The 22,429-nt window shown below is 55.0% G+C and overlaps 3 protein-coding genes across 3 annotated transcripts; all 3 read right to left on the bottom strand.

Moving 5' to 3' along the window:
• Window positions 1–2,706: 2,706 nt before the first annotated feature.
• On the bottom strand, window positions 2,707–4,215 carry PLICBS_000033 (uncharacterized protein; the record flags this gene model as incomplete). Its single annotated transcript, XM_065599472.1, has 1 exon — window positions 2,707–4,215. One exon carries the CDS (start codon window positions 4,213–4,215, stop codon window positions 2,707–2,709), a length of 1,509 nt encoding a protein of 502 aa, XP_065455544.1.
• Window positions 4,216–13,322: 9,107 nt separating this feature from the next.
• PLICBS_000032 (uncharacterized protein) lies at window positions 13,323–14,157 on the bottom strand (the record flags this gene model as incomplete). The annotated part of the gene is made up of 2 exons (XM_065599471.1): window positions 13,323–13,376; window positions 13,444–14,157. 2 exons carry the CDS (start codon window positions 14,155–14,157, stop codon window positions 13,323–13,325), a joined length of 768 nt encoding a protein of 255 aa, XP_065455543.1.
• A 3,530-nt stretch (window positions 14,158–17,687) lies between these two features.
• Window positions 17,688–19,852, bottom strand: PLICBS_000031 (uncharacterized protein; the record flags this gene model as incomplete). The annotated part of the gene is made up of 3 exons (XM_065599470.1): window positions 17,688–18,351; window positions 18,409–19,566; window positions 19,644–19,852. The coding sequence occupies 3 exons, from the start codon at window positions 19,850–19,852 to the stop codon at window positions 17,688–17,690; spliced, it is 2,031 nt and encodes a 676-aa protein (XP_065455542.1).
• Window positions 19,853–22,429: the final 2,577 nt, after the last annotated feature.

Raw genomic sequence — 22,429 nt, 5'->3', positions numbered from 1 at the left:
CTAGCTAAGTATGACCCGTCAGTGAGGCCTCGGGTAAATGGCATACGTTGAAACTCATGGCGGATGGCAACCTTGACACTTCATCGGCAGCTTGGTCGGCATTCTGCGTGCAATGCTGCGCCGGGCTTTAAATAATCGATGAAGAGCAAATTCGGACGGCGCTTTGTTCACAATGTGACGGTAGCGAACAGATCGCAGTGCCTTGATGCAGGACGATGCGAACAGCGAATGTTGGTGGTAGATGCTGTCGTGGCTGGCCAATTACTTACTTCAACGTTGCTTCTTCGCAAGCTGAGAGTAAAGTACGGTGCAGGTGGGCGAGGGGAGAAGATGAGAGAACAGACTGGACATAGAGGGTCGGGGCGTCGGCCCTAGACCCTTCCGCGGTCGTTTCTACCTAATTCTCATGTGACGCAAGTTTCGGCTCCTCGACACACTGCAGCGCCTTCCACGATGGAGGATGGACGGCCAAGTTGCGGATTGACTCTCCCGCCGACTCCAGGACCTCCCCCAGAATGAGCCATTGTCGGCGCTCAGACGAGGCTGTCAGCGTTGCAGGCAAGCGTGGACAGGGGTATCTAGTACGATGGTGTGGAGAACCGGGGGGGTGAAGGTTGATGGTGTGAAGCAAAGTAGCTGGTGGTGAGCTGAATGACAGGGGACATAGACCCTTGTCGACACCCCGTACTACCCTGGTCTTACCCCTTGTCCTGGGCGTGCGACAAGTCTATCCAGAAACGGCTGCAATCCTTCTTTGCCTCCTCCCGCATTCCTCTGCCCCCATTTGCGTCCCGTGCTTCACACCACACGCCCTGCAAGCGTTCATTCTTCACACCACTGTCCTGCAATCCTACATGCTTCACACCACTCGTCCTGGAAGCCGGTTTTGCTTCACACCACTCGTCCTGCAAGCGTTCATTCTTCACACCACTGTCCTGCAATCCTACATGCTTCACACCACTCGTCCTGGAAGCCGGTTTTGCTTCACACCACTCGTCCTGCAAGCTGTACACCACCCGTCCTGCAAGCCAACATGCTGCACACCACTCATCCTGCGAGCTTCACACCACACATCCTGCAAGCCTACATGCTTCACACCACAAGCCTGCGAGCTCCACACCACTTGTCCTGGAAGCCGATTTGGCTGCACACCACTCATCCTGCAAGCCAACATGCTGCACACCACTCATCCTGCGAGCTTCACACCACTCATCCTGCAAGCCTACATGCACCACACCACTCAGGCTACAAGGGCTGCGTAAGGGATGGAGATCCAGAAATCGCTCTGGTTCTTCGTGCTCGCTACCCAGTTCCCCCGAACTCTCTGCAAGTTTCATCGCACTCAGGTCGAATCACAGAGTTACTAGTGATGGCATCCATGACGCCCGAGCAAGAACTCCCACTGCCCTGCACGGACGCTTTTCACCCGTGTCGATGAGCAACTAACTAACTGGCGGTGGCCGGCATAAGCAAGGCTTCGGCTTCACTACGTCTGCCACCACGCCCCCAACGTCAAAGGACGATGCGGTCTACGCAGTTCCGGCGTCGCCTACCGGTACCGTAGTGCCCGTCTCGTGCCGGAAGACGACGTCGGAGTGCATCATAGCCTGCGAACTGTTCGGGCGCTTCGACTAAAGAATGACCCCACGTCGCACGCAATGCTCAATTGTCAGCGCCAAGTAGGCGAGCCGTGTACGTCGAACAACACCACCGACAGCGACAAAGACCGAGCATGAAGTGGTGTCAGTCAACACCCTACGAGATTAGATACATGTTTTGTCGGGCTTCGTGGCGACGCAATAAACAAGAGACCCGTCCCAAGGCACTTGGGTAGATGGAGGGGTGGCATCTCCGTCCACAGATGGGACGTAGAAGGCCCCGGCCATGAAGGCGACCGCCATTGTTCACATCGTCCATGACCGTGCACATTACCGCCCAGTCGTCCGCCATCCGGCGTTTGTCGCAAACCGAAGTGCGGCCAGGGGGGTTCAAGCGTCTGCTGGAGCGCTACGGCCGCTTCTAGGCCAGCGTGTAAAATGACAAGATCTTTCCCCAGGTCATACTATAGGATAACAACCCTGCATGCCAGACAAGTGCCTCCTTGTATAGAATGTCATGTACGTGGGTCACGAAGAAATTGCACCAAGAAACGTTGTCGACGAACATGGCTTCAACTACCTGTCAGTACCTGGCCGTCCAATGCCTCGGGATCCGCAGACATTCGCAAACGTCTGTCATGTTGTTTCGTACGATGGCGTCGACACTCACCACAGTCTGTCCAGGTATGTGCCGCTGGGGGGAATTGTGCAACTTTATACGGGCCAGCCGGGGTGTTGCAAGGCAGCGCATCCGAGGGTGAATACGTCGCGGTGCTAAAATACAGACTTATAGCAGCTCTCTCTGTCAGCACCGGCCACACTCTGTGAGGCCTAGCGAGGAACTCAGTGTGAGCGGCGCAATGACAGACAGACTTGACACGGCGGTAAGACGTCGCATCATTGTGGAAGGCAGTGCCCATACACTCTGATATGACCGAGGCAATCGAGAATGCAAGCAATCTCGCCAAGAGGTACGGAGGGCGCTGGCGAATCCGCCTAGTTCAAGCACGGGCGTCAAGACTTATCTTCCGTAGCGTTGCCTGGTACTGAGCGCTGTCCGCCCATAGCAATTCTCATACATTCGCCGAGCCGATGGAGTCTGCGACCCTTAATCTGGCCCTGTGTGCGGTGTGTAGCCCCTAGGGGTCTGGTTCACCAAGTACATGCCGTAACCGGAGCCATGCTGCCTGCTAAAGGACACGGTAGGTTCGTCTTGGCCAGCTCTTGGCTGCTGGACGTGAAAGGCAGGCGACTGAGCTCGGTATGCCGACTCGTACTGGGTTGCGTAAGTCCCAGTACTATGGCCTAGAGTCTGTGACCACATGGGCTGATTGGTGTAATAGTGTGACTGAAGAGACTGCGGATACGGATTCTCCCTCAACGCTTGTGGAGGGCGCGGCGGGGACACGAGCGGCTGGGTAGCAGCAATTGAGGCAGTCGTGTATGCCGATATGTACGGACGGCCGGCAGTGGCGATGCGGTCGCCAGAGCCAGCAGGCTGCTGCTCATTTGTGCCAGGGGCCGATGGCTGCTCTGGACGGCGCGGCCAATCTCTTTGCATGTGGTCGTACGGTGTGTCGCGCTGGCAACTGGAATATCCACTGACCCCGACAAGGTCAGGTGGCGGCACTCGAGCTTCGTGTGCGGTCGAGATCATGTCCATGGCCGGGTGGTACAGCGGGCCAGTGATCTGCCGACTTGAAGTTCCATTGCCGGTGCTGCTCCGATCTCTTGGGTAGGCTCCGCTACAATACGTCGAAGCCGCGACCGAGCCGGGCGTCGCTGCTGTGTTCTTCGGTGGAGCTGCTGTCGTGCCTGTAACCTGGGACCGTGGTGCATCAGGCTGCGATGGCGTTTTGGTGGCTGTACTCAAGGCAACTTCTGTGCGGGGTGAGGACGGCAAGTGCGTGTTTGTAGGCTCGGCCATGGCGCGGCTTTGGGAGCCTGGTCGCTTTTCGCCCGCGGGATCGGCTTCGGTGAAACCCTGCTTGCGCGCCAGCGTTTCCCAATAGTCGTCACGCACCCTGCGCCCATCCTCAATAATGCGGCTGCCAAACTGTCGAAACATGGATCGGGCCGTCACAATGGCGACCTGCCTAGAGCGGAACGAGAGTGGAAGGATCTTACGCTGTACGAGATCGTCCTTCTCGACTTGGCTGGCGACGATCTTATATAACGACCGATTCTTGTTGAACAGCAGATAAGAATCTCGGTATCCTAGCTTTTTAGCGCATTCAGTTCCCAGCATGAAAAGTTTGTCGCCTCGATTTGCCACAAGAAAGGTCCTACACCGGTAAAGTCTTCCGCGTAGAAGTTGCCCGTTGGGCATGACCTTCTTTTCCCCAAACTCGTCAACCTCTCGCGGAAGGTATTCATTGCCCGTCTGATCCAACTGGTCTGTCGTATGGTCTCTAGGATTGGGGAGAGCCCTGGGCGGCGACCACGTCGTCACTGTCTTCGGCGGCTCGGGCGGTGTTGCCGAGCGCTCGGCGGTCGCATGATCGGGCGTGTTGGTCCTTTGCGACGCAGGGGTTTGCGGCGGCTGGTCGCGGTGGTCACCTGACGCCGTGCCCGGCGACGAAACGAATGAGTTTCCAATTGCCTCGGGTGACTCCATTTCGTGAGAGCGTTGTCGTTTCATTGTTTGCTTGTGCTGGCTTTTCTGCGTCGCAATGAGGAACAGTCAACGCGGCGGTACTCGCAGTATCGGGAGCTGCGGCTATCAGTGGACGAACACGAAGATGGCAGCGGCGCTGGCGTATCTGGATGTACTGTTAGACTGTGTCGCGCCGCATGCAGCCCAGGGCCGATTGTGGCGGAGATCGCTCACCTGAGATAGGCTACCAAGCGTGAGTTGGTCAGAGCTCGACTTGACAGGCCAACTGACGACCAAATCGATGTCGTGCGCTGGACTTGAGGGAGTTGTGAGGCGATGTGAACAGCAACTTGTAGATGCTCGCGAGGTCATCCACCTGGAGAGGTACTGTATGAGCGGAGAGTTCCACAACAGCGCTCAGCGTGGTGTTATCGTTGTTTTGTTTCTAGGCGGTTGCTGCCTTGACGGTACAGTAATGGGGCAACGACAACCGTAGCGGCTCTCGAACGCAAAAGCAGGTCGACAACGCGGGGTGTCGCTCATAGACCCTTCCGCGGCCGCACGACTTCGCAACTTAGCAGGGGTAGGTTCTGGCCTCTGAAGACAAGAAGCGTTGTGGTTCTGACCGTCAGCGGTAAGAATTAGCGCTCAACCCATTCCTGCATGCTGGCAAGGCCAAATGGGTGTGAAGCGAAGTGACGTGGTGTGAAGCCAAGTTAGGTGGTGCGCAGCGGAAAGAGCAGGATGCGTGATGGTGGGCAGCAAGATGGTGTGGAGCAATTGAGATGGTGTGGAGCAATTGAGGTGGTGTGGAGCAATCGATGGTGTGAAGTGAAACGAGATGGTGTGAAGCGAATCGAGATGGTGTGCGGGTCAGCTAGGCGCCTCTTCTGGCTGCCAGACAAGGGCAAGCAAATGCGCAGCGACACGCCCAACGCCGTGGCAAGTTCTGATGAGGCCTCGACCGCACGAAGGCAAAGCCCCTGCTGTGCTATTGCAACGGACACTGTCTCGTCTGTTGAAGGGACTACCTGAGCCGCGGCCGGTGCTGCACTTTGCTATCGATTGAACTCGCACTCTTCACGGCGACCAACGTCTCGCCAGCTTACTGGGCACGGAGGGCACCGGGCCACTATCCTCATAAGGAAGCAAGTCATCAGGTCGACATATCAGCCTAGATCAAAGAAGGCTCGTCCCGAGTCTCAATATCATCTCACGTTCCAACTTCTGCAGAAGCCGGATTCCTGGAAAGCGCCTGCAACGACAAGAAACATGACAAGATATGGATATAGCTCATCCAGTGCAGCATATGCGTCTCCGGCCGGCGAATCAACCTATTCACGAACGATCATGACGCGCACATCATGCAGACAGCAGAAGGTGGGTCGCGTGTACTGGGCTTCGAGCTAGAATGCGAATGTCGCTGCAGGTTCGATGCAGCGGGTTTCCAAAATACGACGCAAGGAAAGTGTCACTGATGCTATTGTCAAGGGCAAGAATGCACTTTCAAGCCAATCTCAGACGACATCGCCGATGCCCTCGCCGAGAGCTATACGCACGGTAGGCGGGATCGCTGGCTGGCTGATCCAGCAGGAGTAGTAAATACGGACAGAAGCACCTTTGAATTGGAACCACGATCACTACAGCTATGAGCGAAACTGGTTTCCTCCCCCATACTCTCTCTTCTGTACTATTCTAGGAGCTCGGCCATCAGCGACACCAGCAAAAGTGGGTCGGGTGTTGCAAAAAGAAGTGTGTGCAGGAGGACGGCGGTTCCGCTCACAGCTGTACACCCGCAAATTAATCTCTACCACCCAGCCGCGTTTCAAGAACAATGTTGGACCGTCTATACGACGGCAGACATGCAAAGCGCCCGACGACCAGACCGACAAGCGACCCTGGGCGGGTTTGACATCAACATACACCGCGCTGAGACCTACGCTGACGAACTCGCAATGGATACGTCAAGTGTGTGGGCCGGTAACACCGCTTGTATAGGAGATTGCAGATTTGAAGAGGGGATACTGAGGCATCCCACCAACTCGGCCTTGGGGACTGCGGGACGCACGTTGGCTGTGATGTGACCCCTCGACAGTCTGAACAATGAGAGACAAGTACAGTAAGGAGTCAGATAGAGAGTGCTGGGTGGCCGCAAATGCCCGCCGAGTTGACGAAGACACTCTCAAGACACGACTCAGCCAAAGATGCCAACTGTAATGGGCTGGGCCCGTGTGGGTCTCGGATCCGCTGTCGACCGGGATCCACACCAGCTCCGGAGCTCCGCTCAAAAGCTCGTGTTTCTTTCTGCAACCTTCTTTTCTTTTCTTTTCTTCCTTTCCTTTCTCCTTAGCTTTAGGATACTCGTTGCAGTCGCTCAGCTAGTTGTCAACACACTTAGTTGAGACCGTTACACCAACCCACTTTGCCCGACTCCGAGGGCGTTATATCCGGGTTGGCTACTGTACAGTACAATTGCAGCTTGGTGCAGAAGTTGCTACAGGTGTGCCGCAAGGATCCATCCCACCGAGCTTGAGCTAGCTTCGGTGTCCGATGAAGGTTCTGAGAGCATCGTCACCGTGAAGAATTGAGGTGTCTCGGGGTCTGTGGCTCGGTACATGTCGTGACTGTGGTGTTCTCAAGGCATGCCGAATATCAGGATTGGCGGCTGGATAGCGCCATTGACTGCTCTTGCGGCGGTCGCCTGCCAGAGCGGGTTCCTGCCAACGGTCAGAACCATGCTACCCACCACCTCGCTGCCCACCATCTCGCTACACGCCACCACGCACCACTCCCAACAATCCACCCATACCGTGTCCTTCACACCAACCTCTCGACGCCCCTGATCATCATTTCGCTCGTCGGGTTGACGGCCTGGACCGTGAACCCCTTCATATCGTACAGTACTGCGCTGTACAGTACTGTACCGTATCGGCAGCATACATACATACACTTCAATATAGCACAGTACAGTACATCGGAAGTTGATCTTTGAACTCACCATTTGCTATGTATCGTATTTGCTCTTCAAAGGTGCCATCTAGATGTGGGGCTTCCCCACGGTTTTGAGCACTGCTCTGGATTGACCGCAACCGATCGGATGCAGTAAGCCTATTGTGGACGCACCTGCGCGCCGCAAGTTCATCCATTCACTTAATTGCCGTGGGAACGCTATGTCGGGCAGTCTCTCCGGTCCGCAGTAACATTACGGCAAGACAGCAACGACCACCATCTCGATCTACATTCACAATCTCCTCCCATTATCTGGTGACAGCTAGCCCAGAATCCTTGGAGGCACTTGAGCGTCTGGAAAATGGCCCGCGTTCAAAATAGCAGTGGGCCTGAGCAACCAGCGAACGAGATGCTCTTGCAGTCAGGCCATCATAACGTGATTGACAGTTTGACGACAATTGCAACCGAGGCTTACAAAAGATACCAATTGACTGGCAATAGGGAAGACATTGACCTGGCTGTTGCGAGCGCACAAACTGTTGTAAAGCTGAGCGACGGAGACGGCGATCATTACGCAGTGCGATCGAGCATCTTGTGCGTTATGCTAAGTCGTCGCTTTGAGTGCGCTGGAGCCGTCAGTGATTTAGAAGAGGCAGTTGATATGGCTCAGCGTGCGGTCACAAGTACAGCCGACACTCATCCCAATCGCGCCGCACGACTCAACAACCTCGGCAATATGCTTTTCCGGCGGTTCGAGACCACAGGGTCCGTGCACGATTTGGAACAGTCCATATCCGTGACTAGAAGGGCAGTCGCAGCGTCGTTAGAGAGTCATACGGATCACTCGCAATGGCTAAACAACCTCGGGAGCAAGCTTGGTTCTTGGTATAAAGCTACTGGCAACCTTGATAGCCTCGAAGAAGGTATTGCGGCGGCACGGCAGGTTGTCACCAACGCGCAATATGACCATCCCAACTATGCGGACTTCTTGGGCAATCTTGCAAAGAATCTCGTTCTGAAATACGAACAAACCAAAGACTTTGCGTTTCTCGAAGAAGCGATCGAGAAAGCTCGCACGGCCGTGGCTGCAACTCCACCTGGGCCAACAGTTGCGGTAGGCCTGCGCAACCTCAGCCATGCTCTTGTGCTTCGATACGAATGCACGAAAGTACTTGGCGATCTGGACGAAGCCATCACATTGGATCGACAAGCTGTTGCCATCACGCCTGGCGACTACCCACACCACAGCATTTATGTGTCTTCGATCGCAAACAAGCTTGCGCGACGTTATGAACGGATCAGAAAGCTAGGAGACCTGGAAGAAGCGATTGGCCTCGCACGGCAAGCGACAGCTGCCACATCGGCCGGTTGCCGCAGCTGGCCGAAGCAGCTAGTAGTCCTTGGAGACTGCCTTATGCTATCGTACGAGCGTACCAGGGTTATGAGCATTCTGGACGAAGCAATTGACGTGGGACGTCAAGCAATTGCAGCAACTTCCAACACGGACACTTACCGCGCGGACAGGCTCAGTAATTTGGGGCACAGAATTATGCGGCGGTACGATCGAACTGCAGATTTGAGGGACCTGGAGGACTCGATAAGTCTAGCCCAACAGGCAATCAATGCTGCCAGCCATGGCCATCGTCGCCGCGAAAGTTTCTTCAATGACCTTGCAAGGACTCTCTCGAAGCGATACGATAGGACGGCAGTGATAGACGATTTGCAGGGCGCCATAAACGCTTCAAGGCAAGCAATAACGGCCATGGCGGGCGACAGAACCAATGCCGCGTTGGTTTTGGGGCAATTGGGGAGACTGCTTACCCGGCTCTACGAACGTACCGGAGCCATAAGAGACTTGGAAGAAGCCATAACCACTACGCGTCAAGCCATCGATGCGACCGAAGACACCACCTCTGAACGGAAATGCCGATCGAAACGTCTCAGGTCCCTCATGTGCATGTGGGGTGAGAGACCTGCATAGCCTTGAGAAGGCTCAAGAGGCCAACACGAGCCCAGTCCCACGCAGGCCCCCATGGAGCAGAGCACCGGTAAGCCCACAGCGCTTTCCACCACGCCCTTCCAATCGTTGCCGCGACGTCACGTTGTCAGATGCGGTTTGTTCGAGACTCGCGGTGCCCCTTTTCACGCAAAGGAGACATTGTGTCGAGTCTCTGCAGACACGATGCTTATCTGTTGCCAGTGGAGGAGGGACTGACCTGGTACTCGTCGACACATCGTCAGCCAATGACTGTGAAAGTGGATGAACCGGCTGTGGCATTTCTGCCGCCCCTTTGCCTGCATAACGCCACGCTGGAACTCATTGGTCGTTTCGCTTACGAATCACATAGCTGTACATACAAAGCGAGGTGCCAACGGCCTATAAATGGGCGGTGTGCCCTTGACCAAGGCAGGTCTGGGGCTTCCCTTGTTTCCATTCATGCACCAGCAAAGTGCAGTACTGTACAATACCATTATCGCGCTCAATGTCAGTCAATCACCTCAATTCCGGCGGGAATCATGGATCCTGCGTGGATTGTCTGAACAGTTCCCTGTTCGAGGCAGTCAGAAGCGGTCATCTCGGTCTAGTCCGTCACTGGATACACAATGGTGCTCAGGTCGACTTTGCAAATCCGACGGCCCATGGAGCTTCTCCGCTTCATTTGGCGGCACGCCATAACCGTATCGATATCGCAAGACACCTGCTACGGTGTCTGAATGAGAATCCAGGTCAATCTCAGCAACCTGCCGACCCTGTTTCTTCAGACTTCCCCTTGACACCCTGCTTGATGCATCGAACGCTTTTTCAGGGTAGTCAAACGGATTACACTGCTTTCCACGAGGCGGACGACAAAGACTTCGGCGAATGGACTTACGCAACAGCGCATGACTACATCATCAGGGCACCGGCTCAAGACAAGCTCAAGCTCAACCCCGTGGATTGTCGTGGTCGAACGCCTCTTACCTACGCCATACATTGGGAACACCAAGGCATGATCAAGTTGCTTCTGGGCACACCGGGCACAGACCCCTGGTTGGAAGATGATCTAGGCGAAGGACCTGTCTCACACGCGATTAGCGGCGATGATGAGACGACAGTCGAGAACGTACTCGGTGGGGTCAAGGACCATGGACATGGGATAGATGTCGGGGCAAAAGTGAATGGAAGTCCTCTTGTCACTCTTGTAGCAATGAGGGGCAATCCGGTCGTTCTTGAGATGCTGCTAGAAGCTGGATTTGCATCCGATCCCGAAAAGGACATCTACGGCTTCACACCGGAAAGTGGAATCGAGAACGAGCTGGCGTCCTGTGACGACTCCAAGCGTCGGGGGGGGCTACTGGCTTGTCAACATATTCTTCGCCTAGCCGCAGCGCGTTAAAGATATGGCTATGTAGGTAGTAAGACGGGTCAAACACGACAATCCGTGGCAAAATATACTACCTCTGTGACGGGCCTATCTGCAACAAGTATTCCGCATAAGCACTTTGCCTCTCTTTTGGTGCCCATTAACCGCACTCCCGTCCGTATGTGTAAAATTTCCGTGATTCAGATGTAGTTTGCCGACTCACCCAAGACTTCTAGCCAGCTGCGAGGCTCGGCCGGTCATATGGCTGACAGGGCCTGACTTACAATGTTGCCTCTTCTGCATTAGAAGGAAAGTGGTTCGAGCAAATCAGGCGGTGGTCAATTCCTACCTCCGAGGATCAAGCGGCACGAGCTATTTGTACTCGCGCCCCCGCCATGACCACCGGGGCAACGTGGCCGGTACAGCATCAATCCGATTCCCCTTTAGCAACATCGAACGTCGACCCCGACAGAGACTATTCCCATATGCAAATGGGTGTGGCAGCTCAGTCAGAGTTTATCGATGGAGTCCTCGCCTCCGCGAAAGCTGGCAACGTCCCCACTGCGAGGCTCCAGCAATGCCTCGACCTGGCCCCGCCTTTTGCGATGGTACACCATTTCGTGAAATTAATAGGCCAATTTGAGTCCGGCGGCGATTCGGAAGCTTTTCAGTCCCGTCTGGCCGAACTTTGCTTGGAGTTGAAGCGTCAAGTGGAATTTATTCGAGCCTTGCAGGGTCTTTCTCGCCACGAAAGACAATACTGCGCACTAGTGTAGGTACCTCCATGCTACGTGAGGTAAGATTCTTTTTAACGGAGGGCTTTCCAGTGAATGCATCAATGTTTTCGACGTGTGTAGGATTCGGCGGGCTCTGGAAAGCTCCTTGGAATTGCACCACAATATCCCGGGTACCACGTGCCAGGAGCTCATCTGCGAGGCAATCTCCGGCTTAGATTTCGAGAAAGCCGACGAAACGATATTGGAAGAGTTGCAAAGGCAAAAGTCCAAATTTGAGCCGCACTCCCAGTGCCGCCGAACCGAAACATCGTCAGGGTGATCAACGACGGAAGCATCTTACTTGCGCGTTTGCTCGACACATTCTTGGGAGATATTGCAAAGGGTACTGAAGTCTTCAATTATAATCATCAACCTTCTTAAAACCCAAGATATAGCAATTGCGAATGTACCGTACTGCGTACTTTATGTTGTCTAACGACTGGTGGCTCCCGTCATGCCTCTCCGGAGCCTCTTATTTCTACGTTGTGGCCCTCGGCCCACGTAGCGGTTGTTTCGGAAAGCCTACTCGTGCCGATGGTATACCACTCGATGGCCTGGGTCGCAGCTGACGAGTTGTTTTTCTATCTTGAAGACTTTCGGTAGCAGAATTTGTCTCGAGGCCGAGTGACAAATCGTCGTGATCCTGACCCTCAGCTGCTGTGCATGACTCTTTTTCCTCCTGACTCCGTGTATCGGCGTAGGAATCCGGCATCACGATACACCCTGCCGAGTGCTCGTTGGTTTTCTCGGCCCTCGCGTGTTGTGTGTCGAGAGTCGTCAAGGAAAAGTGTGTTGGCCAGTCAATGTCGTCCATGTCGTCTGCGCTCATCCGTGCCTCCGGAGCTCGCAAAGTGCCAGATCTAGTCGTCACGTTTGGCGGACCTAGGCTGGCAGGAGTCCCAAAGACTCGCCTTGCAGACGGTATAGTTTCTGAGGGCGATCGCTCGTGTGGCGGGTACATGGTGTTGCACGCTTGCTGGTAGCCCTCCGTCGGTGTCTCCATGCCAGCGGCGGCGTGCGTGATATGGCAGACTGCGCTGCCCTTGTAACGGAGTTGAGTTGTCGAAACAAGACTGATGTTGCGTGGGGGTCTCTGTACGGTCCTTATTTTCGCATAGTGGACATTGGTGCATTATATATGGATATTTGTCTTAGCAATGGCCATGGTAGGTATTCAAGGGTCTCGACTGGTGTCCCCTCAGGCTAGTCTCTCGGCGGCCCGGGTGAGAGCGGAGCACCGTAGCGCGCAAATTCTTGCATGACCCAGTCACCTTTTGCCTGCCAAGATGAGCACCGGTGGCCGGCCTAGCTGGGTCTTATCACCGATCATGCCACGACCCCGAGCCTCGAGGCCTCCTTGAAGACCATGGGTGTCTCGTTCTGTGGTAAATACCTAGCGCGGTGTGCATTGGGTTAGAGGAAAACTGAATGGCAAGGCCTACGTTGCCAACTCCGGAAACTGGTGCAGCGTTCAGTCTCAGGTCATGATACTGATGCTTGCTTGCCGCGAAGGAAAGGAAGAGATCACCTTGGATTGCGTGATAACATAACCCGACTGCAAATGTTGCAAGCCAAGGGGTGGAAGCTTCCGCCCGTGGGGTGTTATCAGTCACCCAACGCACAATAAGTCCCGTTGCCGAGTGAATCGCTACAGTACTATTGGCAGACATTTCCTCTATTAATCACGTCATTGCTAACCACTGCCGAATTAGCAGTTCCTAGAGACCGTCCGTGGAATCCACAGCCCAACCATTGCCCGCATCATAATACCCGTACGGATATGTACTGCCACTGCCGCCAACCAAGACGCCGCCCTCAACCTTGACCCCGAGACACTGCAATTGTGGTGGGTATATTTCCGGAGAATAATCACCTCGATAGCCTAGTTCCGATCCGCCCCGAGTTTCTAAATTGTGAAGGATGTGCGCGTAATTACCCTGAAGTTGCGGAGCGAAGAATACGCCCGCTGAACTTGGCACATGCATGGATGCCGGGACCGGAAGTAACGTTGACGACGGCAGTGGCTGCAGTGTCGGTGAGGCTACTGAGATGGCCTGGGTCAGTTGACCGTCATGAAGTGGCTCGCGGCTGTGGTAAAAGGCAGGGGGTGCTCCTTGAGGAGAATTGTAAGATGTGGCGGACGTGAGTTGCAATGGATAACGATTGATTCCCGGACAAACGTTGCTGTAGCCCACAAACTCGCCCAGGTTTGTATCGGTAGCCAGTAACTCTTTCGAACTGCGCTCGACCCTGTCGGAGGAGGCTCGAAACTTTTGAGAGGTCGTGAGCTCGGCACGGGGGATAAGATCTCGAGATGCCTGGTCCCGAGATGGCGTAGGGAGCTTCCCTTGAGTGACGTCCTCAACACTGTAGTAGCTAATAATGCGGTGCGAGACGTTGCGATACTTGATACTGATCGTTTTCTTGACAAGGCCGTTCTCCTTAAAAGAAAATGAGTCGACTAGTGAGCCAATAAACAGGCGAAGGTGCCTCGCATGTTCTGACGCATGGGAGGGAAAGTCGTCATTGTCCGAAGGCGATGTGCCCTTGGACTTCGTCAAACCGTCAAGCGAGCCCAAGGCAAATCGTTTCTTGGCACGCTTCTTCTGGCCTGGTGGAAAAGGCTTATTCATTTCGCGATAGATGAGAAAGTTACCCAGGATTCTGCTTGGGCTCCAAGACTTGCCATCAGTCCAGCGCTTGATCCCAGACGCGCGCTCCTGATAGATAAAGATGCTGCCGCTTTTAATGAGCTCCTCTCGTTCTCTGTCGTTTGGGCGACGAGAAACTTGGCTGATACGGCCGCTTAATGCCCATTCGAAAAGCAGCAGAGCGTCGAGTGTCGATGCAATGTAGCCCTGCCAACTCGTCGTGAGCGGAGTGGTGTGCGACATTGTGAGGCCTGGGGAGCCTGATGTCTATGACTAAAGATAGTCTTGAAAGGTCGGCGATCATATGCCGGCGAGGCGGCCGCGTGTGGTTGAGACAGGAGGAGTTGTCCTGGTGGCTGGTCTGGAAGAAGCGAGTCTCCTGACACTGCTCAATGTCAAACGACTGGCAAGCGAGCAGAATCACGGAAGGTAGTGAGACCAAGGGTTAGCCTTTAGTGTTTAGACTTGGGCTGGAATGTCGGACCAATGAATGGCATGTCTGCGTCCGCTGTGCTGCGCTGTTCGCGAGATGTGACTGGCTGGAGCCTGGAGTCTTCCGAACCGTGCTGCAGCTCCTTTGCGCTTCTACCTCCCGGGTCCATTGTATGGCGGATCCAAGACGGTGTTGGGGGCAGCCACACATGCCTGCACTCAGGGCGTGTGGCCGATTCTAGCCCCCTCCCCCCTCCCAAATCACCATTGATGCAGTGGCGACGTCGTGCTACAGGGGACGGACCCTGGTGAAAAATGGCTTGGTTCATGAGCCGGTCTTTACATTCACGCCCCTCGTTCGTTAGCTTTCCAGCCAGGCACCCGTTAAGCTCGCCCCCTTCCTGGCTCTTGTCCTTGGACAACATGACCCAAGTCTGCTCGTCCCAGCACCTATAGTACTGTACTCTGTTGCCCGGTCATGACCAAAAATGACTCAAGCCTACAGTACTGTACCCCTGATCACACCACTCCGGACGTTTCAACGCCACCCACCCCGCGTTCACAAGCGGCACCTTCGGTCTCAGCTGCTTCACGCCACGGGCCAGGACGGCGCTGTACAACCCCGATGCGTCATTCGCTGAGGCTACGTACCGTTGCCATGGCGGACAATGCCAACTACGACGAATCGCGCCGCCCGGCTCGTGTCAAGCTACTGTACTAGTGCGTTGCGAGCTTCCGCTTTGGGCTTTCGGAGCGCGAAGTGTAGACGAAGGGCGGCATTCCGAACTTGATATTTCCAATATTAAGTCTAGACTTGGCTCAGCAGTGTTGAAAGGATGTGACCGAGCAGCCAACGCCACGAGGCACGTTTATCTGCTTCTCTGGACATGGCTACACGTGACGTGTTCGGCATAAAGCACTCGTCGAGTGGCTGATGGTAGTACTGAATGGCAGGGATCGGACACAGCTACAGCTCCTCTGCCGTCCAAGTTAGCTTTAAATTGCGCAACATGCCCCAGCTTAATTCGAGCTGCGTCAAAGTATAACCCATGCTGCTGCATCAACAGATCGAGTCGGCACCGCAAACAGCTCACAAAATCACACGGATCAGTGCCAGATTGACCGCCCAAATGATTGAGGACAAGCCGTCAGACTTGCCAAACCAAGGATCCCTGTTTCCCTGCCCGCTTCAGTTTGCAGGCTGCCAGACGCCATGTGGCAACACAAACGAATGGAAGCGCCACGTATCCACCAAACATTTGCGCCATCTTATCTTCCGGTGCGCCGAGGGTAGTTGTGCTACAGGTACAGCTCGCCGAAACTGGCCACGTCACGACACACTCATGGAGCACACGAGTAAGCAACACGGCGGCAAGGCCAAGTACGAAGTTCTTCGGGCCGAAGCGCCGTCAAGTTTACCGTGCTTTGTCGAAGGTTGCAAAGAATCCTTCTCTGGATGGAGATGGTACACAGATCTGTTGGAGCATTGGCTTGGGCATACCATGGACGCAAAATGCCACGACGTTTTCTCGCGCGAACCCGGACGGCTGAACGGGACGGCCTTCGTTGACTTTGGCATCGAACGAGGCTTTATCGCGCGAGATGAAACTGGCCGACTTCAATGCCCCAAGAGGCCAAGTGGTACGCACTACCATGTTGTCGAAAGGCGGTACACGCAAGAACAAGAATCAGCATGCTCCTGTGGCTGGACAGGTACTATCGGTAGTAAGACACGCCACAGAAGTCAGAGATCGGGTTGTCTGCTGTACTCGTGGGATCCCAAACCACCAACGGCGAACGATGTTCCACCGGCTCCCGTGGTACACAGGCCGACAGCGAAAGCGTGGTCTCTGTTCCGACGCACTGCTTGGTCTGCTCCGGAATGCCCTCCTCGCGGACCGACGGAGGTGGTTCGTCCTAACGCTGCATCACCAAATAGTGAGTGCTCACTGCCCCAAGCCCGGGAGGAAATTACCTCGCGTTCCACCCCCGGCGTCATCAACCAAGAGAAGAAGACGTACCAAGGCATACAGTACAGCCGTCGATGGAGCGAGCCATTTTGGGGAATGATGCATGTCTCCGCTGACGAACGGGTTTCCGTCGATAATGAGCCGTACATTCTTACCAGGGTCCTGGCCAGGCTAGTGGCGGCCTGAACGCTGCAGTCGAGTCAGGCCGGCTTGGGCGTTGCTAGCAGCATGGAGCCAGAAGGGAGTCGATCGATTCATGTCAGCAGCTTCAGGGATTGATCACCTTCGTGTAGTGCTTGCAAATATATCTCACGGCGAGTTGATGCGGTCAGCGTGTATAAATACACCACGTGTTCAGTCGCTTCTACCAACGTCATGTGCCTGGGAGACAGGTCATTGAGGCAGGTCACTGGCTAGCCTCTTGGAGACTGCGAGGCAGTATCCATCATGCGCCACTTCTTGAGCCTATAGCAGGGCCATTTCGCCTACCTCAGTCGTCGCTAATACACAATTAATTCTACACAGCGCTGATATTGGCCTCAAGGCTCAACCCCGCAACATGTCATAGGCTGCGCCTGTGTTGTCTGAAGCCAGGTGTGAATGACTACGCCTCTAACTGGGAACAGAACCACCATTCAGCCTGTCGGCTGCATTGCGAGCACCAAGCGATTTGTGTCCAAAAGCAAAGCGAGTTACTAGCAAAAACTCGGCTCAGCTCCGACGCGGCCTGGACGACACACCCGGGCCCTTCTCGTTGCTCACAGTTGATGTCCCCCTCTCTCCCTCAAAGGAACACACGCTGGACAAAGGTAATTCTCTAACTCGTCATTCTTGATACTTGGCAGCATCGGCAGACGGTTCACCGGCGCCCGGGGAAACACGACAATACGAGACGGTGACAGCCGGGCCGTCTGGCAGTGATAACGTAGCTCCAGTCGCAGACAGCAGCCAGTGGCTTTCTTGATTGTATGCTGCTGTCTTCCGCTCTCTCGCCATTAAACCGTATTCTAATGGCCTCCACGAACGTAGATTCCTCCTGCTTGTGACGCTGCCACCGCGCCGCAGAAGGCGCTCACGAGCTGAGAGCGACTCTGGTGAAGCATCGTACTGTCCATGCAGTGGCCCAGCTGGTGCTTGGGCCGACTGGGATTGCCACCAGGTCCGGCATTTCGATACTTACGTCGGGGTAGCCGTCTCCAGCCCTCGTCTCGCCGTGAGAAAGACAAGAGCCGGAGGCTCGTCGCCGGCGACGACGAAAGAGAATCACCGTTGTCAGACGCTTCTTCCGTCGTCGACCTCCATTTCCACCGGCGCGGGTCCCGGGTCGACAGCGATGAGGCGGGCTGCGCCCCGCGTCTCGTCAGGCAGACCCTATAGCTCAATATCATACTTCGACGTCACGCCAAACTGGCGAGTCTCAGCGTCCCACGTCAACCACTTGCCCGCGTTGGCGATCTTGCGCCCGATCCAAAGGATACGTTCTTGTCTCTTCACGGCATTGGAGCGCATCTTCAGGTACCTGTCCGTCTCGTCGAGTCTCTCGTTGTCGAACCAGCCATTGGGGAAAAAGTCCTCGGCGAAGAGGAGCCCGCGCAGCGCGTAGTCCTCTGGCAGGGGAATCGGCTCCTCGCCCTTCTCCGGGCCCGGTAGTTTATCTGCATCGATCCGGAGCTCCGTCTTTATCGTCTTCAGTAAGTAGTTGAGCATGACGGAAGTAAGCTTCCACGGAAATCGGTCCTCGAGATGCGACATGGCGGCTGAGAGCCGCGACATGCGCAACATGAAGACCAGCGTGGTGTGAATGCAGCTTAGGGTGTTCTCGTCACTCCATCTCCGCAGGACAATTTCTTGTGTCCGGGCAGCAAAAGACAACGCTTGCTCGAAGTTTTCGTCAACGGACTCCCACTCATGTTCGGTCACAAAATCATAGTCCGCTTCCGCTTCGTTTTGCTGCTCCAGGAGCGCCCTCATCAGGACGTTTGATCTTGCACCGAAACCCAATAACAGGCAGCAAAGAGAGATGCCCACATAGTACCTAACCGCCTGTTAGTGCATCACGGCGCGAACTTGTACCAGATGCGACTCATCTCACCCCGCTTCAAGCCAATCCGATCGTTCGTTGTCGATCCGGCCGTCAAGGAGGCTTAAGAACTCGTTCATTGAGCCTTCTAGCTGCTCTTTCGATTTTCCTGAGAAGAAGATGCCATGCACGCGCACGAAAGCGGCATCTACGGGGCCAAGCTGCTGGGGCGAGCCGTTCAAAAGAGGATCAAAGAGCGTCATGATGCTTTCGCGCGCGCTGGGGAACGGGATAGGCACGCAAAGCGACTTGGCATAGAAGTACAACTGCTGCAGCGCATTCGGCCGCGCCAGAATCGCAAGGTGATGGTAGAGACGGCCGGTGTTTGGTGATTTGTCAGAGGCTTTGCTGTACCAGTATCTCGAAACGCCTGTCCACCTCTCCCTATCTCGAATATCATCATCCTCGATCGCCATTCGATACCTACCAAGGTCGCCGAGGCATTCTATCCACGTGTCTTCAAATGCCGGCACTATCTCGTACAACAGTGCCATCATGCTGTAGGCGGTGTCAATAAAGTTCAGCATGTGCTCCAGCGACTCCGGGAGCTTATGCCGAAGAAGTTCCAAGAAGGAATGGATGCCGTGACGCCACATTCTCGCGGGCATGGCGTATTTCGAAGGAAGACGATGCACGGCAGCGCTAGCAGACGGGTGTTTGCTCGCCAGGAAGAAGTCGTGGTGTTCGCGGAGCAACGACGTATGTAGTTTGCTCAGAGCCTGATATTGTTCTTGGCTGAGTTCCTTCGTTTCCTGTGTGCTGTCATACTCGATGCACTTTGACTCAATCATGACCAGGCCCGCGTAGATGCCCTTAATCTCGGCGACTATCTCCTCGGGTGTGATGAGCCTTGCCTCTGGCTGTCTTATCATGTCAGTCGGCGAAGTAGGCTCTGGTGAGTCGTAATCTCGGTCACTCGAGTCACTGGGACTCGCGCAGCTGTGGCCTGAGGTGGGTGGGGAGGAGTCGCGGATCTGGGCCACCGAGGCGGGCGGAGAGCAAAGCTTCTTGTTACTGCGACGCTGGTAGCCCACGGATTGAGACTCGGGATCCCCGTGCCGGTCCAGGCCGTCGGAGCGGTCCACGGTGACCGGAGCACCGGGGACGGGTCGCTTCCTTGTTACTCTGCCGGGGCCGGTGGCCCCTGGGGACCGGGCGGTAGGATGTGATCTGCACATGCCCAGTCAACACCACGGGAACACTTCGACATGAAAAAAGCACAGCACGTCGGGGGCGTGGGCGCTTACTGGGGACTTTGTATCATGACATTCATAAAGGCCTCCTCGATGTCGGCGTCATCGGACAGGGTGGGATGCTCCTCGCGGACGTGGACTTTGAAGGAGTCGAGGTCGGGCTGGATCTCAGCCTGGCAGAAGGGGCATCCGCTCCGGGCAACTGCCTCCTGGCGGGCCGTCTTGCGCAGATGAGTAATCCAACCCTTTGTCAGTCGTTCCATGGCAAGGCTATGGTAGTCTGGGTATTTTCGGTGTGCTAGAACTTGACTGTAAGAGCGACTGAGGAACTTGACCTTTCGTGTTTTCGACAGCAGCATTGCCATGGAAAGCCTCAGTTTTATAGAGGCTGAGGGATAAAAACGAAGCGTGCCACAGAGATGACTGTGGCCAAACAACCACGAGGCAGCAGTGAGGCGACTGGCGAACCATTTGCATTGCAGGGGTATCTGTTGAGGTGTGATGAACCGAGCCCTGGTCTGTTGAGGATGGCCGTCGCGGCGTCTTGCGTGACTCATGTGACTACCAACCTACAATGCTCTCACACGCCTGAACGCTACGGAAAGTTAGCGTGCTTTCAACCTCAGGTAGCTGAAGTTGGGTCACCGCTGTACAATTCGACTCGAACGAGTGACGAAAAAGAGACAAGCCGTACAGTAGCATACGGTGACAAACGGCTGGTCTCCACCCCAGTCCATCGCGCGAGCCTGAGCAGGAGCACATTGCCAATTGCCAAAGTACACCGGCACGCTAGCGACCTGCGGAGCTTGGTAATGTATTCCTCTACTATTGCTGATTCACACTTGACGCTTGACTCTGGAGATAACGACATCACAACGTCTCGCCAAACGGTCTGCTCGCGACGCCTACCCTCCTAGCTCTCTTCACAGTATATCATTGCCATACTCGTTCGTTTGAACCTTTCACCATCACCCGTATCTAGAGCATCATTGAACTGCATGGGCATTAATGATCGAGGTAGTTGGCCACTTCTAACATTCCTTGCCTAGAAGGCGGATCTCGCTGAGCCTAGACACGTCTTTTGCTGTGCAGTTCGACCATTGATTGGTCTCCGGGCCATTTGACACAGCAATTTTCTCTTCAGACCCTTCTGACGGAGCGGACGACCACATCACGCTTACGCCCGCTGCGACGTCGTCGGTAAGCCTGGATTGTGCATTCTGTGTTGTCAGCGACGGGCTCGGTTTTCCTCTTTCGATCGCCGAAACAGCCTTGTTGATCTCGTTTTCGCATAAGAAGCAGCAGACACTCATCCGTACCCGGGGTCTCGCAGATAGAGACTCAAGCTTGATGCTAGTGATCGCCGACCTCAGTGAACCCCCTCAGAGTTTCTTCACATGCCGACGGCATACATCTCCGTGTGACATCACGGTTGTCGTGCAGAGGTGACTTGACGTTCTGACTAGCAACGATGCACAGCGCTTGGGCTTGACTCAACGGGCAGTTCGTACTATTGTGACTGGAGGCCACTCCTCAACCAGTAGCGGCGTCTCGCTCGAGTTCATGAGACTGCTCACATTTCTTCGCACCGCACATCAGGTTGACACCGCGCTCCCTACTTCAAAATTCCCGTCGTTGCACAACCGAAATTGATCACTTCCAGCTGTCCTGAGGCGGACAGGAGTATGACCATACCAGTGATGTGCACTACGCAATGTAGCAAAGCCCCATGTTCTTGTCGAGCCCATCGTGCTAATCTTTTCCCAGTATCTGAAACAAGGACGACGTCTGTTGCCGTAACGGCTAAGATGAATCTATCCAGATAGATGTCGACGTAAATGGTCGTCATGTGGAAGCTTCCTCGCTCTGAGCCAGACGGATTGTATATAGTAAAGCTGCTGTCCACCCCAATGACGTGTGTACCGTTCGAAAAGGTACACCACCGGCTTCCGCGAGCTTGAGACATGGTCCCCCAGTGCTTGTGAGAGAGTAGCTTTTCTCGAGCAAAACCCATACGGTCGTCTGCATTGCTCCCGTCGAGGTTGAGAAACGTAAACGTATCAAATTTCCTGTTCAGTTTGTCTTCATGGACTTCACCGAACCACCCGCGCTCGAGTACCAAAACGTCACCCATGACGCGAACAGAGAGAATCCTGATGAGTCCTGGTGGAGTCTGGTACGACGACCAAAGCCACAGCCGGCTTGGGGGGAGGTTGCCCTGCTTCCATATCTTTACCGTCTCGGACGAGTAAGATACCCAAGTGCCGGCAGCTCTTGTCGGAGAGAAGCCCGCGACACCCGGGTGAGAGAGGGTGGCGATGCAGGCAACACCTCTGTTGTCCCGGACTTCGATGACGTCTTCATGGCATAGGCCCAAGACGTACGGATCGATGCGGAGCCAAGCGCACTCGACTGGAGCGGCAATCAATTGTGTGTCAGACCACGCATCAAATGCGCGGCTCACGAGTACTCCGTCCTGCTCGCCGAACCAAAGCGGACCGGGCGTTCCCATGTAGTGGCCCGGTGAGCTGTGGCACGTCGCGACGTCTGGCAACAAAGTACAACATCCGTTTGCCCGGAAGACACACTTCGAGACCCGTCCGTCCGTAATTGCGGCAAAAACAATCGTGATTGAGTCGAGATACCTGCCTCCTAAGAGGTCCCCAATGCTTGAGTAAGTCTCTTCGCGCCTTGCCGGAGGGTCCCTTCCGTTGCCGTTTTCCACAGCCTTGATGGTGGAAAGTAGGGACTCCAGTACAATCTGGGGGTTGCTAATTGTTCCATCATTGAATGTCGGGTTGATAGCACAGTGCAAAACATTGGCAATCGAATGGGATGCC

This window comes from Purpureocillium lilacinum, assembly GCF_023168085.1.
Source record: "Purpureocillium lilacinum CBS 284.36 DNA, scaffold_1, whole genome shotgun sequence".
Taxonomy (NCBI): Eukaryota; Fungi; Ascomycota; class Sordariomycetes; order Hypocreales; family Ophiocordycipitaceae; genus Purpureocillium; species Purpureocillium lilacinum.
The sequence above is the reverse complement of the archived record's forward strand: the minus strand, read 5'-3'. Positions and strand labels throughout refer to the sequence as shown.